The sequence below is a fragment of the Acipenser ruthenus genome, chromosome 18, assembly GCF_902713425.1.
Source record: "Acipenser ruthenus chromosome 18, fAciRut3.2 maternal haplotype, whole genome shotgun sequence".
Lineage (NCBI taxonomy): Eukaryota > Metazoa > Chordata > Actinopteri > Acipenseriformes > Acipenseridae > Acipenser > Acipenser ruthenus.
This window is the reverse complement of record NC_081206.1, coordinates 17911274-17928655: the sequence shown is the minus strand read 5'-3', so window position 1 is coordinate 17928655 and position 17382 is coordinate 17911274. Positions and strand designations below refer to the sequence as shown.

General features: G+C 38.7%; 1 protein-coding gene across 1 annotated transcript in view; it reads right to left on the bottom strand.

Annotated features, from left to right (window-relative positions):
* LOC117419401 (cell death regulator Aven) overlaps nt 1-17382 on the bottom strand; it is a 57116-nt gene that overhangs the window by 917 nt on the left and 38817 nt on the right. The window contains exons 3-5 of the mRNA XM_058991376.1: nt 2800-2870; nt 2038-2133; nt 933-1254 (exon numbers count right to left, since the gene is read on the bottom strand). Of these exons, the coding sequence (XP_058847359.1) occupies nt 933-1254; nt 2038-2133; nt 2800-2870 (489 nt within the window). The remainder of the gene's footprint in view (nt 1-932; nt 1255-2037; nt 2134-2799; nt 2871-17382) is intronic.

The window sequence follows — 17382 nt, the reverse complement described above, 5'->3', positions numbered from 1 at the left end:
TTCTGATTCTGAGCATGTGCTGTCCTCTGGGTTGAATAATCCAGACACCTCCTTAAAAAGAGTAAGTAGCAGGGTTCTGAAAAATATAGCGTTACAAGTCACCACGTGTTGCTACAACTGTTTAAATAATGTACCTGTAATTTTTCTTTTCATTGTTAACATCCTGACAACTTCTTACACTTATAACTTTAAAGTCTGTTTCAAAGCGCTTTCAAAATGGCTGCTCTAGTGCACTGGGGTTTGAGATCTGTCCTCTAAATCACTGCAGGAAGAGCGATTTAAAAAAAAAAAAAAAACATAAGAGCTCTGGCTTTTCTTTTCCATACCACATAATGGGTTGTTATTGCTGTGTTACCTGTTTGACAATGTGGGCAATAATCCTTACACTATCAGTTCACTAGAGCGGCTATTTTGAAAAGAGCTTTAAAACAGACTTAAGTTTAAATACACAAAGTTGTCAGGATGTTAACAATGAAAAGAAAAATTAGAGGTGCATTATTTAAACAATTGTAGCAACGCTTGGGGACATGTGATGCTATATTTTTCGGAGTCCTGCTACTTACTCTCTACACTCTTCAACAGGAATTCTTAAGTAAATTACCCAGAAAAGTTGTGTAAGCTTGCCCCCCTGTATTTACAGGAGAACATCTTTCTCCTGCTAATGTTTTTCAATCCATCCCTTGGAACATCTTGAAAGAAAACCTAGGCTTTAATAAATACTTTCTTTCCTCTCTTCATTTCACAGCATTCTCACAAGTTTCCTATAGGTTTTTTTTTCTACAGCACTTAAGTTCCTAGTTACAGGACCTGCTCCTGAGCCTTGCACTTCCATTCCACGTTGGCCGTAGAAATCTACAGAGGCGTGTCTGTCTGTGCCTGTGCCTGTCAATAGACAGAGTTCCTAATGTTAATTAAGCAGTTCATCTTCTTACCTGGATCTGCAGCAGCAATGATGTCCACAGTTTCCATGTCTTGGGCTGTAGTATCTGGCAGAAGGCTGTTTTTAGCGGTCTGAACTGGGTCTTCTAAAGTAAGAAGCACGTCAAGTTCTTCATCTAGCTCATCTGCTGCTGGCTGGGGTGCAGCGGAGCACAGCGGGTCAGCGAGGGTTACAGAACTGGTGAAGGGGGAAGCTGCAGCAGAAGACAGGAAGGACTCAGACTTCCCAGCCGAGGGACCTCTGAACTGAGCGACAGTCACATCTTCCTTCTTGCTGTTAATCATCACCGGGGGTAGTTCCACAGGGGTTGTTACCTGCACATGACAAAGGGTTGATGACTAGGGATCCTAGTTTTCCACAATAAAAATAAAAGGCTAAAATTGAGCCCCCCCCCCACCCCCGGTCACATTATAAGATACACAAACAGTACAATTCAATAACAGTTAACACAGGAAATAGTTATTGGTACACTTTTAAATTCTAAGGAAGTTACACGCTCGCCAGTGCCATCAATCAATAATATAAACAAACTTACCATTTTACTTTAAAGATTATAAATACTTCTGTGTAGTAATAATAAAAACCAAAAAATAGTATTCATATTAGTTTATTTCCGAGTTAGTCTTTGTCATATGGATGGCTATTGCCAAACTCATTAACCCGATTTTTAGAGATGATTTTTATCAGCAACAACGCACTGGATTCTGAAGTAAACTGCAGCTACATTTCAACACGAATGTGACGCTGACAGTGCGCCTCTTTCAACCTTCATCTCTGCACACCAGAAGCAGTTTTATTGAACAAGTATGTTTACTAAATTTAAAGCAAAATTGCCTGTGTTGATGATTATATATGATAGGTGTATTGATTTGGTAATCAAACAACCAAAAAAAACCTCAAATGTAAAACTATATTCTCAGACAATATAGAAAATCTGTGTTTTTCTGTGTTATTCCGCAGCAAATGGATTCCTTGGATCCCTGGTGATGACCAAGTACAGCCCCATATAAAAACAATACAGTAATACCATTCAAAAACTGTACAGAGATTAGAGAATGTTCTGCATACAGTTAGTGTAAGAAAATGTGCTTCAGTACCTGGACCAGTTCAGCCTCCAGGTTTAACCTCAGGTGAAGAGGGAGCTCTTGAAGGGACTGGGCCAAAGACTGGCAGTCAACATACAGAGCCGACATCTGCAAGAAAGCACACAAAGGCAGGTCGATTCATCATTACTGCTGGAGCACAGCTGCATTGCTTTTCAAGAAGGGATAAACCGAAAAAATAATAAGGTTGGAAACGTTGCATCTTCAGACACTGAGCTCATTAGAGTCTCCTTTTCTGTAACTCTTCATATTTAAAGCTCCTATTTAGACAGCAATAGCCCTTCATTCCCCTGAGAAAGCAGGGATAACACAGCTTTGCACTTGACTGAATTGTCACAAGTCACTGAAACAGGCTGAGAAGCAGCCTAGCTTGTCAGGACACATCATGGGCTGCAACCCAATACACTACTTGGTAAGCATTACACTAGACTTAAAATGAAGGTATTTTAAAAGTACTGTGTTGTATTAGCTCAAAAAGAAAACAGGCAAATCAATTAATCGTTTACCAGTGGTAATGTGAGAGTATTAGTACTATTTACATGTAATTGAAATGCCATAACATACTAAAAAAACATGAATTTACTAATATTAATTTCTAAATTTTGAATATAAATTAGGCAAACATTACATTTGCTTATTACCAGACTTCTATTGCTGATGAGAAGAAAAAAAAACCCCAGAAACTCGCAACTCAATCCTGAAAAGTCTGTTAATTACAGTGGGTACACAAAAATAGAAGCAATTGAAATGATGTACCTGATTGTTAGCTGGGGTGTCAATCTCCCATTCTTTTTCTTCAGCAAATCGAAACTGAGTGAAAAAATCACCTGAGTAAGAGAGAAGATGGGAGATGAGGATTCACAGTTCTTTCAGAACAATAAGTTGCTATGCACGAAATGTTCAGCTAGTCATAGTATTTATAAAAGACACGCTGACAGGAGGCCAATTCCAGCTCAAGTGGAGCAAAATCTAGGGAGGTGTTTCCTCGTGTGATGCAGACAGTGTGTTGGGAACAGGGTTGGGGTCAATTCCCTTTTTCAATTCCAATTCCTTTTGAAAATCAATTTCCAATTCTCTTTTAAATCAATCCCAATTCCAAATCCAAGTCCTTCAAAGGAACTGGAAATGGAATTGAAATTGAAAAAAAGGAACTGACCCCAACCCTGGTTGGGAAGATCTTTGTAACTCATGTCCCATCTGGAGAGAGCGTGTCTGAAGCTTGCAAAAACTCAGCATGGAGGATGACCCAGAAAATAAGGCAAGGGAAAGTATAAACAACGTAGAGGTGAATCAGGGAAACTGTGTGCGCGTTGTTAGACATGAGAAACGGGATCATATCGACATAGTTCACTTTTGCCAACTGCCATTGATATTCCACCTATTAGCTATTAGACCATTTCAGAGATTGATGTTGTCCTGCCACACTATTGTAAGTTCACTTAGTGTTACAGGTAAGAGAGCTTTACTGTAAACCCACATTACAGTATACACCTCCTATTGGACCTTATGCTGGCCTTGGTTTATTGCCATTTTCCTACATCTCATTAGCACAAACAGTATCGTTGGTCCCACTTTTCTGCACTTTTCTTTTCTGCACTTTTCGGAAGATCTATGGCTTCTTTGCTTGTATTTTGTAGTTCAAGTTTGAGATACATAGACATTTCTAAATATTTGAACATCCTAAATGTGACAGCACAATAGATGGACTAGTAAAAATGTTAATAAAGCATATATTAAAAGAATGAGAAGAAAATGGATTTGAAAGCATTGGTGAGCACTCCTTTACGTTTTTCAGTGCCCTTGAAAAGACGGGACAAAGCAGAGATACGTCAGGGTCTCTCTTTGCACACTAAACCATAGCAGGTTGTCGCCAGGTAAGGTTTTGAGATTTCTAAGTTTGCAAAGCCTTGAGATTTCTAAGTTTGCAAAGCCCTGACCACTACACTTCAGATGGGTTTCTTCATTTTGAACCAGCTGTGCTCTGCACTTTGCTATCCGATAGCCCTTTCAATTACACCGGAGGAGCAGGGAGAGATTTCCATTTAAACCGCATGCATGAACTTTACACTGGCAATGAGATATCAAAAGGTATATGAATAATCTGAATATAGTAAATGGTTTCAAAAAGGTCAATTCATTAAATGTGGAGATAGAAATGTTTCTGCACACACCGCATGCTGCGGCAGATAATTACGCTACAATACACGCACAATAATGCTGCCATTAACCCTTGTGTGTGTCGCTAGTAAAGGGTACAGCAGCTTCTGAAACATTATTAGTTTAACATTATTACATGACCCTTTGTTTCCAGTTTTAAACATATTTTTGCTGAGGAATCCTGAAACCTCTCAAAAGTTAGAAGTCTATTTGTTACAGACTTTCACCCATAGTCACTATTCAGTACCCAAGTGTTCTGGGCTGGATTTATAACTGACAGTTTGTCACTGATAAGCCTACATCTGTCTGTAGCAGGTGACAACAACTGAAGAGCACCTCCTGCAGATATATATTGTGTTGCATTCCCTACTGAACCAGACATCATCATTGTAAATAAAATACATGATGCTGTTTTGCATTCTCATGTAATGGGGACTAGACTATATGGTGCTCAAATTGCATTAAGAGTCACACGTTGTACACTAGAACTAGAATGGCAAGCTTGTGCACAGAAGTCTTATTTTTTAGCTATAGTGGAGGATAGCTGGAATGTGTCTGGATTATGAGGAAGAAATACACATTTGTATAGGTCTGCTGATGTATTCACTTTATAGATCATTGCAGTCGCCCATGTTGTTTCAAACTGATGTCTCAGTGAAGTGACTAACATTTACTGCTATGGTAATAAACAAGAAAGATTACAAAAGTAATTCAACCTTTAATACAGTACCTTGTAATTTAGTAATGCAACTTATGCATAGAGAATTGAGCACTTCAGAACGTTACGACAATTTACAACGGTACATTTTTACAATGTTTAAAAGCAATATTAGTTGTGCAGGCACAGATCAGGATTTGAAACCCATTTTTCAAATCTGACAGTCAAGGAGTATGCAGTGTACAAAGCGAAGCTGGACTCATGATTAATTCAAAAGGTTGTTTGCACACAAAGTGCCTTCTCATAATCAAAATACTACAGGAGCAACTTCTGAAGTTCAGAACGTTACTAATGTTACTGTTCCATCAGCAAACACAGCTGATCTTACATCAACACCAGTCAAACTCTGCACTGCTGAAGTTTTTGTACCCATTCTAATAAGGGCTAGCTCCAGCTACAATCTTACATCAGCCGGGCACAGAAAGGAAACAGCCATCACAAGACTATAGAGTGGGTCATTGACCCATCACTGACGCACAGAGGAAGGGGTTTGATTTGGAGGTTAGCAAGTTAAAGAAGAACACCCTCCACCTCATGGTGCTTCAGCAAGCCCTACTGGTCAGATCCCTGAGCAGTCTAGACAGACTTCCCAAGCTTGCCTTAGAATCTCAGTAACAAAGAAGTGATTGGGTTTACAGCAGGATCAGAGATCTAGTCTGGCCGACTGGTAAACTGGTCAACAAATCCACAGTTGTTATTTCTGTATGCATTTTAAAATCTGCTTTGGGAGCAGACAGTAAGTTTGGGTTTGGGCTTGCCTTCATTTGTGTCTCGTTTCCACCTGCACTGGAGTTTCTCTGATAATTCTCACATGAAACCACTTCTGTTAGTGTCCATCACAATCACAGGACTACCCGCAGGAAAAGTCCCTACATAATAGATGTGCTATTCTGCGAGATCAGGAAATGAAATCATGGTTCACAGCCATGCCAAGCACAGAAAAACCTTAGTGGTCAATCTACCAGTGGAAGTGAAAATGTAAGATGAAGGTGTTGACTGGTCAGACGGAGTTTAGAGACTTTCATGTGAGAGCCTGTATCTAACAATGTATGCCTATTGCGTAGTAGTTTCATCCATTCTAGGTTGTACTACAAGCTTGATTGGCCACAGTATATAGGTAACAATTTTGCGCAGGTCTTATTAAACTCCTACTAAAATCAGAATGGATCAAACTGCTATGCAATGGGAGCTATATTTCCATCCCTATATTCTATCATTAGGTCTGAGACCTATATGGAAGAAAGCTGGCTATACAAAATCGTGTGTCATTCTAAATGTACATGAATTGAAGCTACTGTAGAGCAATGATTTCAAATTAAACCTGAGAATCAACCCAGAGCTTTATTCTCATTCAAAAGCCTTGAAACAAGTCCTTAGCATACAGTGGAATGGTTTGTATGTCATTTTTCAATTTGAAATTTAAAAAAGAACGACAGGTCACCTCAGTAGCTTCTCCACAGTCATCCCAACCAAAGGTAACATTAAGTAATTGTTTAAAACATACCTGTTTTCAGTTTTCTATTATTGCAATAAAAAAAAAAAAAAACTGACCCTGGCTCCCTAATTTAATACTCAAATCATGTTCTTATTAAAAGAAACGTTTCTTTTTTGATGTTCCTTTAATAAGTAAATATTATGAATATCTTTGAAAGCAAATATCATTTCTAAAAAGTTTAATATCATTGCGAATAAAGGAGGACTTATTTTGGAGCCAGGTAAGAATTGCTTTTTTTCTTTTTCAGAACATTATTATTTAACACTTTTTTTTTATTTTTTTTTAGCTCTTATTAAAAAGGAAAATGTTTTGAAATCAGAATCTTAAATTAGATAACTTTTTCATTATGTAGTTATAAAGCTGGGAAGAAACGTATTGTTCATTTTCTATTTAGTTCTAATGTAATATTGAGAGTGAATTATGAGCCGCTGGGATGTGGTTTCCTCCAAGGACGAGAGAAGAAAGACCTTGGCTTGTTTGACATACTGGCCTGTCTTGTGCAGCTGGCAGCCCGCTGTGCCGCTCAGACGATCCACAGAGCTGCAGAACGAGCTGCGCCACGGGCTGCCACTCTCTGCCATTTTCAGCCACTCCATGCAGACGCTTTCCATGTTAACACAGCCTCACATCTTTGAGAAAAGATTGTTTGCTGTGCTTTTAATTACACTGCCCTACATGAGGGTGGAGAGTGGAGGACAGATGGTTTTTGACGCATTTGCACTGTACCTGTTATTATCTTTCTCAATCTCACCCCCCCCCCCCCCCCCTCCTAATCTCGGCGCCTGGAGAATATTTGCACCTTCTGTGAGTTATTATGTTCTGCAGTGTGCAGAGTGTCGTTTGTAGAAGTGATGTCATCGTATAAAGTTTGGGTCAGCTTTCACTGTCCTAGAAGTTAGCAGGTGCTAGAAGTGATATATTATTTATTTAAAACTGTTTTTAAAAGTTAATTTAGGATTTACTTTGGTGAGATTTTCATCCATAAAACTGACGGTTATCAAAATTGAAAGAAACTAGATTAGATGAAATACTACAGTCTGCTGTAATGGTCTATTTGCAGGATGTCATCTGTACACAGGGCAACAATGTGTACTGGAATTTTGGCCTTTCACTGTGATTCTTGTACAGGGACTCAAAAAACTACTGAACCACCCATGTGGTGCTGGGAGTGGAAGTTGGTTGCCTGTTTAACCCTGTCTTGGTCTCCCCATTTTTTCTAAGAATGACAAATGACTGCTGTCACCTTGCAAACTCTTCCCCGACTCTCGAGGGGGATGAGAACACTGCATATACAATATAAAGCTATTTTTTTATGGAAAAGGTCTTTAATGTAGATGCTTATCTGCAGATGTATTCAAATGTGTTATGATTCACTCCCCACACCTTACAGAATGCAGACAGATATCTTCCAGTGCTCTGTAGGTACTGCATTGTTTTATTTTGTTTTGTATGAAGGGGGGTTTGCAGTGAATGTCAGCAAGGACGGTCCTACTTATGTACTGTTATATTACTGTGTCAAGTGTCAAGCGAGGTTTGTCAATACTGGATAATCCTGAACCTGACTCCTCAGTATAGTAAGAAGCAGCACTGGCAAACAGGTGATGTGAATGTGGGGCTGGAGCCCGACACTGAAATCAGCAGGCTGGATGCAAGACAGTCTGAAGCCGACAGTTTAGAAACTAATACTGACAGCTGCAGTGATCATGAGTGACAGCGCTGTCTAATACCAAGAGACGGTTCAAATCAATTCATGAAAACTAGCTCTGATGCTTAATATTTATGAAATCAAAATGCTGCTTGAATAGGGAGCGGTTGATTACCAATCAATATGTTTTATTATATTTTTTTTCCAGCATTAATCTGTATTTTATTTAGGATAGGCGAGTCTTTTTCCTGTTCTTCCAATATTTCTATTTTTCATCTGCATCTTTTAAATTGTCTTGCAGTTGATCTCCTCCGCAGGAGGGGCTGTTTATAAAAGGTTAGCAGCTCTTTCCCCACAGCAAATCTCTCACAAATAAGTTGGCAAAGAGCACAGGCATTTCTAGGAGAAACTGCAGCCGATAATCCGACTGCAAGTTTTCTACTATTTTACAAGCAGACTCCTTTTGCAAAGAGCAACAGTTTGTTTGGTTGTCAGGAAACACTTGCAAGCACACTCTGAGATTTTCTGCAAAGCCATCAGCAAAGTCATTCAAAAAATTGAAACATGGTCTAAAACAAAGCAGGTGCTTCAGGGAGCAGGGTTTTCTTTAACACAATCTAAATCAACAGCATCTAGGGCACACCAAAGCAAGATTTACTGACAAGCTAATTCAGTTCCCTTCATGTTTCAGTGCGTTTGTAAATCACTCTGATTGGTTTTGAGTTCTGCTGGTCCAATGTTGAGTTATTATTACTTTTCTCTAAATCTGCTTTTACCTGGTCTGGAGCTGATTGGGGTTTGTCTGAGAATCCAAAATACCTGCACTGAACAGCCTTCCCCATTCCATTCAAAACATGTGACAATGTGACCTTTTTACCTCATCCAGTCTTTAAGAACTACACTCTGATATTGCAACATAGGCCTGGAAAAAATATCACATGAGTGAAACAAGTAGGCCATAACACCACAAAGATACAACTATAGAAAAAGGTCAAGTAAAATGTGCAAAGAATCTCAAAACGAGAGAGTATATCTGACAACGAATCAAGTCCAGAAGGTTAAACAGAAATCGAATCATCTTTTGTGCTCAAGCTGAATGATATTTTGGGTTACTGGACTATCTGTCATGTGTTGTCAGTACTGATATAGAGTGCCTGGCTTGTGCAATAGCATTTACAAACAAAACAGCAGAACAGACCCTGCATTTTAGGTCAACTACTCCGGTTTGACATTGTGTTAAACATGACCTGGCACATTTTAAAACACAGTGTTCAAAAGATCTGAGTAATACTGATTGGCTGCATGGTTGGCAGGCTCTGGAAGTGACAGATGTGAGCAGAGAGTTCAAACCCACTTTTCTGCAGCTTGGGAGCCTGTATACCCAGACCCTGGTGCGATACATTTACAGGAGGTTAAGCGGATTTAAAGATTACAGGCCATGGAGGAGAGATTTCACCTTTTATCATTTCAATCAGTCACAAGGCTGGATTTCAACAGACGATGGATCTTATTTTTGAACAGCATGTTACAGAAAAACAGAATATTGGCACAATGCATCAAAGCGGTTTATCAGTCCAGGGGAAATCACCACCATTTTTTCGGGCAGCAGTGTGGAGTAGTGGTTAGGGCTCTAGATTCTTGACCGGAGGGTTGTGGGTTCAATCCCAGGTGGGGGACACTGCTGCAAGGTACTTTACCTAGATTGCTCCAGTAAAAACCCAACTGTATAAATGGGTAATTGTATGGGTTAAAATAATGTGATATCTTGTAACAATTGTAAGTCACCCTGGATAAGGGTGTCTGCTAAGAAATAAATATTAATAACAATCTGCAATTGTGTTTGTTTTGTGTTTTATGAAGCACATCAATCCAACAGGTAATGCGTAAGTTATGAGTCATAAGCTTTCACAGAAACAAACCACAATCAAAATGTATAGCCCTCCAAACGTAAAATTGTACAAAAACAGATTTATTATTATTATTATTATTATGTGACGGGCTGTGTCAGTGTATAAACACCTGTACTTGTTGACAGGGATGCTGTGTCAGTGTATTTCCAGCACCTCCTCAATACTCACCTCTTCAGACAGCACCCGTAGAACTCTTTTTTCCCTCTGGACACATCACTCTTCCTTAAATGTGCTTTACTTGCTCCTGCCCTTTATTTTACTGCATTTAATCCTGTACTTTTAGAGTACTGTAATCTGTCACAAGTGTTATTTAATCTGTAGTATTTTGTATTTAATTATATTCTGATGTACTATCACTGACACTGTTATCTGCTCTGTTACTGAATATACTTGTACTTGCTAGAACCTAAGTCATTGTATTTTTATCTTGCTCTTAATTGTATTAATACTTGTACTGTGATTCTTAAAATGTATTTCTGTTTACGACTAAGTCGCCCTGGATAAGGGCGTCTGCTAAGAAATAAATAATAATAATAATAATAATAATAATAATAATAATAATAATAATAATAATAATAAATTATGTTTTTTAAAAGCAAATAAAATCTTCTGCCCAAGAAAGGGGGTACTTCTAATAAGAGGTAATGCTCTTACCTTCAGATTACACAGTGGAGTTAAAAAGGAGACAATGGGCTGGATTTGTCTTTCACTATAGTTATGAAACTAGAACAAAAACACAGTAGTAGCAAACTTACTGTATGATACACTTCTGAATCCTTCAACTAACATTCCAAGTTGTGTGTAACTGTACCTTTTAACACTACACACTTTAACCCTGATATATCTGTCTCACATGGTCAATTACGATGAACTCAAATCAGAGTACTAACGGGATAATCCTGTGGTTAGTATGGAGTGCAGTACTAGTGATAGTCTGCAGGTAGGTTTTAAGATGTGGTTTTAAAGTACTCCATCAGTCGTCTGCCCCCTAGAGGATTGTAAAACAAGGTATTAAGTTAGTCCAATGTTTATTTAGACTAAGTGTTGTACTAACTTGTTACTCGTATGAATAGAATCCCTTGAGATGTATTTTCATATCATATTTTAACATATTGGGGTTTCACTTTGCACTAGGAACCACACTGTATCACAGTATTGTAATCAATTTATTATTTTAAAAGACAATAGTATACTAACGATTCCACTTAAAATGCAGGTGAATAAATCCCCATAAATAGTGTAGAAGTGAAAAAATTATTCTGAGCAAACACCAAAAAGCCATAGTTCACCAGCAGTATTAGTTGGGCAGGTGGCAGTGATAGATGTCAGACAACAGTTAGTGACGGGGTGATGTCACGTAGAACATTGTCACAATTCAAACCAACATTCAGTTACTACTTCCTTTTTTAATTTCCTGAATACAAATTACCAAAATTAAACTCTCACTAAATTACCTTACAAAATAGAGAAGCCCTTTTTATATTATGTTTTTTTTTGTTGTTGTTAGCTACTTCCATATTGCACAGTTGGGAGCTTACTGATTCTCTTCTGTTTAATCACAACAGATTGAAGAATCAAAACATCCTACCATATGGGGGCAACTATTGAAGTAATCCTTGGAGAGAAGTCCTTTTAGCATTCCCTGTAGGAAACACTTCATGTGCCAGCTTGTAATATAAAAAAGTGAAAAAAAAGCACTGGCGACAAACCAGACTGGGAATTAAAAATACTGCTGTTCTGTACAGGAAATAGGTTCTGCAAGTCTCTCCTAACTTGCTTAATGTCTGAAATTCCTTCCTTCTAATAGTGTTTAAACTACTGAATGTACATCTCTTAAATAAAATGGTGACACTATCCTACACCATTTAAAGCACTTTGAATTCTGGCCATTAAAGGCCTACAACCGGTATACATGCTTCGTTTTAACTTTATTATTTAATTTTGAAAATGCTGGATACTAGAGCCCTGATATTTATCCATGAACAGTTTACCTTTGATTTTTAAATGGAATCTTTGTATATTTTGGGTAACAATCACATAAGACTTATGTGACGCGGACGGGTCAGAAATCAGTAAATGTATAAGCCTAACATAATTATAACAATAAATACATATATAGAATAGTAATAAAGAACATATTAAAAAATAATAATTATGATTGATTATGATTGCACAGAGAGAGGGCATGCATCACCCTGCAGTTTGATTAGGAATCATAAAAAGCTTTGGTCTATGCTATTTCTAACTAGGGGTCAATGGGCTTTGGACACTTGTTTTGTTTTGAACCCCTGCAATGTATGTTTACAACAGAAGAAAGCAAAAACCCTAAATGCAGTTGTCATGTCTTCATTAGTTTTCTTTTTCAACTAGAAACATAAGTAAGAGTAATTAAAAGGAAAATTACCGTACGTAGCCTACTTTATAGTTATAGATCAAAAATGAAATCAAGGAATCTTTCATTGCTTGGAACACCTGCCATGCGACCAGATGTTCAATAACAAAAAAAAAAAAAGGTAAGCTGTGTGCTCACTCAACCTGCTCTGAGAATGCTCCACTAAACATCCTCCACACCAAGACAGGCTTGCGGTGGAAGAGGGGAGTGCAATCAGTGGAAGTGCTCATGGAGAATGGGTTTCAGAACAGGGTTCGAGGCAGAGGAGACGCAGCTATGGTGTTCTCAAGCACGCTCCTTAACCCCTGTACACTAGCATGGATCCCCTGCAACAGGGTTCTTTCCAGCTCATATCTCAGCACCTCTCACACTCTGGGTTCAGCAGTATCTGCAATGGCAGTGTGTCATACAACACTGTCCATTACACAAGGCCAAGTTCAAATGAAACAAACATAGATTCAAATTTCTAAATACGCTGGTGCTTGGGCACCTGTCTGTACAGTAACTATTTCACCTTTAGGAACCGGTGCCACACAAACGAAGAAGTTTTAATTGCAGGTTATAAAAATTCACCACCATCAATGAGAGAGAGTAAAGTTTTACGTTAGGCACCCAGTTGGTATTCAGCGCATCACACTGAACCCAGGTTATTACTCCAAACTCATTCCTGATTGTCCAAAGCCGTGCGCAGCTGATTGGGGTATTGTTGCACATTTATGTCCTCTGAAGCAATGTGGACCATAGACTCTCTGAATGGAAAATGGAAAGCACACGTTGCATATTCAAATCTCTCAGCTATCCATCTTCTTGAGATCGGCAGGGGCGCTGCTCAAGCAAGCGAGCAGATGGTCTAGGCAGCAGCCAGGACAATGGAGAGCAGTGAAGAGAGTGGGAGCCCCAAGCACTCGTAACTTTCAGAACAAGAGCAAAACCAATTTAAACCAGGCAAAAACCTTGAAGACAGAGGACATTAGAAACCAGCACTGAAACCTTAGACAGCAGTAACTGAACATCCATTTTATTTATATTTATTTTATTATGCTGTTGTATCGTACAAAACTGACACGAAACAATGTTGCTGTAGATTAACCACGGCGCTTGTTTATTGTACTGCGTACTGTATAATACTTAAGCTGGTGTCTCTGTCGTACATACACCACTCACTCACTTACGGCATCACGTATCCCGGCAACAGCAAGCACGACAGAACACTCCATAACATCAGGCAACATGTAACCCAGCAACCACAACAGCACTGACCGCATTGCAAACACAACAGTATTGCTTGGCATGTCGAAAAATACGGGGGTCTGATCAGCATGTCCGATCTGTCCAAGCTGGTACTGTTTGTTAGAAACGATGAAATTGTAAAGTTTCTCTTGGTATTAATGACACTTCTTTGAAAATGGCTGCCTGTATGTCATGGATGATTTGAGATCGGCCAGTAACGCTTTGTTTCATCTTTTCTCGGCAGTAAGTCACGGTGCTGCTTGTGTATTCGGGCAGCGATGTCTTTGTTGTCTTTTCTTGGCAGTCAGTCACCGTGCTGTTTGTGTACTCGGTTAGTCATGTCTTTTGTTGGCAATTTTAATACTCGTATCACTATACTGTACTTGAATTTAGACGCAAGCTATTTTTGAGAAGCAAATAATTGTTCAAAAAGTTAAATTCCAAAGAATACGGTAATCATGGATAGCCAAAACAAAATAAATGAAACCTGCTTCATTCAAATTAGGTTAACACACAATTCATAACAGTGATAGACTTGATGTTTTCTTTTCTAAGTATCCTGACAAGAACACCATGAAAAACAACTAGACTTCAATATTATAACTGGCCATCACCAGGAACAGGGTTCATCACAATTTGATTAATAGTAAAAAAATAAAATAAAAAAAAAAATGTAAAAAGAAAATGTTGTTCTAGCCTCCATCCTCTGGTGCGCTGCATTGTTCTTAGATTTTCTTGATGGTCTTCTGTCTTACGTGAAGGCTCCTAACCATTTCTGACAAAACCTGTTTCTATGATGTCAATACTTAAACATTCAAACTGCTGTCCTGATGTTCTCTAGTCTGTGGATTTGAAGTTAAATCATCAGAAGCGTTTGAAAAATTGAACGATAGATAAATCAGAAAATTGGAAATTTGAGTGGAGCACTCAAGGAACACTATTCAATAAGTGAAAGTAGTCTTCAGATACCCATATATCAATCATACTGCCACGTTTCCACCTGCCACTGGGACTGAATTGAAAGTAATTTGAAATCAGACGTGTTCATTTCCATCAGCAGCATATTGAGACAAAATCGATTTCAAGTGGGACTCTCTCAGCCCCAGTTAGGATTACGGGCTGGCAGAACTCAATCTCTCCGACACGCACTCAGGGTAAAAGTTACTCGATCTCTCCGACACGCACTATACACATCCTACTGTATAAACACTACATATGACATCTAAATGTTTAAACTATAAACTAGTAACATCTCTGCTGACAACCAAGTATGAGAATAGAACATAAAAACAGAACACTTTCAGGAAACCAAAATAAAAAAAAAAAAGAAAGCTAGCTACAATGCCCTTCGTTCTGCAAACAATTTCCAAATCGGATCAACTCCCAAACCCTGTATATATTCTGCATAAACCAGTTTTGAGCTGGAATTGAACCAGTTTTGAGCTGGAATTGTTTTTACGTCTTCTTCTGACCCTTTTTTTTTTTAAGGTTACGTTTGCCAGTGGTTAGACAACGACTTCAGGCTCCTCACTGCATCTACTGTATGACCTGCTCATTTGCACCCCACTTACAAGCAGAAAACAAAGGATGACATGATAAAGTCCAAATATAAGGGGTGCCATTTTTGAAAGTGTACAGCACCAGGTTTTAAAAATGTATTTATTTCATATTTACGATGGATGTTGCCAATTGGATGATGTCAATTTTTATGACACAATGCTCTAGGGCAGGGTCTTCTGGTTTTCGTTTCAACCAAGCTCTCAGTTACTTAATTGAACTATTGGCTTAATTAGTCAAGATTAACATTGTTCCAGATCTTTAGCCATTGATGACGTAAAGACACCTCTAACACCTGCAGGATGGGGGCTCTCCGGGACCAGGGTTGGAGACCCCTGCTCTAGGGGCACGGTTTGCCTTTTTCCATGTGGTCTGCTGTTCTCAACCATGCTGTCACTCCCTGTCTATACAATATTAAACCAAGGATGATTGTGAAACACTGTCTGCAAACCAGTTCAAACACTTAATCATAAAATCTGATGTAAAATTGTGAGACAAATCGTTCAGCTAGTGCCTTTTTTATTGTAACTGAAGTTTTCTGAAGTGTGGGTGCTCCATATTTCAATAGCCAGCTTGTAGCAGTGTGACGTCACAACAGGTCCGTCCGTCCGTCCCCCCCCCCCCCCCCCGGAGAACCAATATTTGGGAATGTTGGTTCCCTTTTCAAATATTTGTACTCCCTTATTTTTTTGTAACAAAGTAATCTGTCTTTGCATTCAAGCCTATATCCATGCATTTTCAACTAAAAACTTCAATAGCCAATAGCTAGCTTGTAGCAGTGTGACGTCACAACAGGTCCGTCCCCCCCCCCCCCCCGGAGAACCAATATTTGGGAATGTTGGTTCCCTTTTCAAATATTTGTACTCCCTTATTTTTTTGTAACAAAGTAATCTGTCTTTGCATTCAAGCCTATATCCATGCATTTTCAACTAAAAACTTTCCCTAAACCTAACCTTGTACCATCCAGTCCCCTCTGCCACAGGTCCAGTCTCACCTACAATAATATGTGAGAACAGCCTGAAAACATTGCTCTCATTCACTAGCATTATTAATTTGTATTACCCAATTAGGACCCTATTTTCTTTGATTCTGCCACATAAGGCAAAATGGATTAAAACATACCGTTAGCAGCAGACAGACCCTGCAATGATTAGCGACCACTGCTCTCCAGCATTCAGCAGGCTTACGCAGATTAAGAGCTATCTATATCTTTATGAATTGCAATATTTAAACTCCTACTTGTCAGGTCTGTATCTCCAAGTGTAAACAGCCATGCTCTGGGATTATTTGCTGTCTTTTCAGATCTCTTTGCTAGTATCTCTGGTGCACATTTATAACAGTAACAGTATCCAAATATTTTTATAACAAAACAATGGTGAATATTTGTTTTCCCTATTGATTCCGTACTGTACGTGTTTATTCAACACACATCTCTTTAATACACCCTCTTTATTGAGCTCAGTGTTTTGCTGTCATAAGGCTACCTTGGCAACAAACGGCAGTGTACAGTCTGTGAATCAAATTAAAAACACTTTCAAACTGCCACCATCGCTTTCACTGCAGCAGTCCACCTGCTATACGGCTCTAAAGGGATTGTACTTACATTTGTGGGACATGGTTTTAAAAGTCGTCTCTGCTAAATAGATGTCAATAATTTGATTAAACTCCATTAGCGTTGTTAAGACACGCTTATTTGAGTCATTCCTGAAGTTTATTCCATGACCAAAACAGAGATCCATGTGAAACCATTAACCAGAAAATAGTCTGAGGTTACAGTGCTACTAGAAGGAAGGAACAGTTTACCGAGATAAATGTGGGAGTTATAAACTATTGTATACCAGTCTCAATCTTCATGAGAATGAGGAAGTCAGGCCAGTGTGTTTAAGGCACAATGATGAACAGGCTCACCCAAACTGATTAGAAATCTCAGTGCAGAATGAGACAGGGCATCCAGTTTTGGCAAGACCCTGGCAGAATTTTTGAGATACTGAATTCTTTAAATTTTCAGTGCTTAAAACAATGATAATGAACTGTATGTCTAGATGCAGTAGTGGCAGATATACAATGTAATCTGTATAGACAAAATGTGTTATCTTTGATTCATGGCTTAACACCATCTTTGCAAAAATAATGTCCCCATACTAAATAATTAAATGATAGCAAACATGGTGACCTAGTCACAAGACAAGAGTGCATTCCACATGCTTAGAATTTGGTAGCTTTTAAAAAGCAACT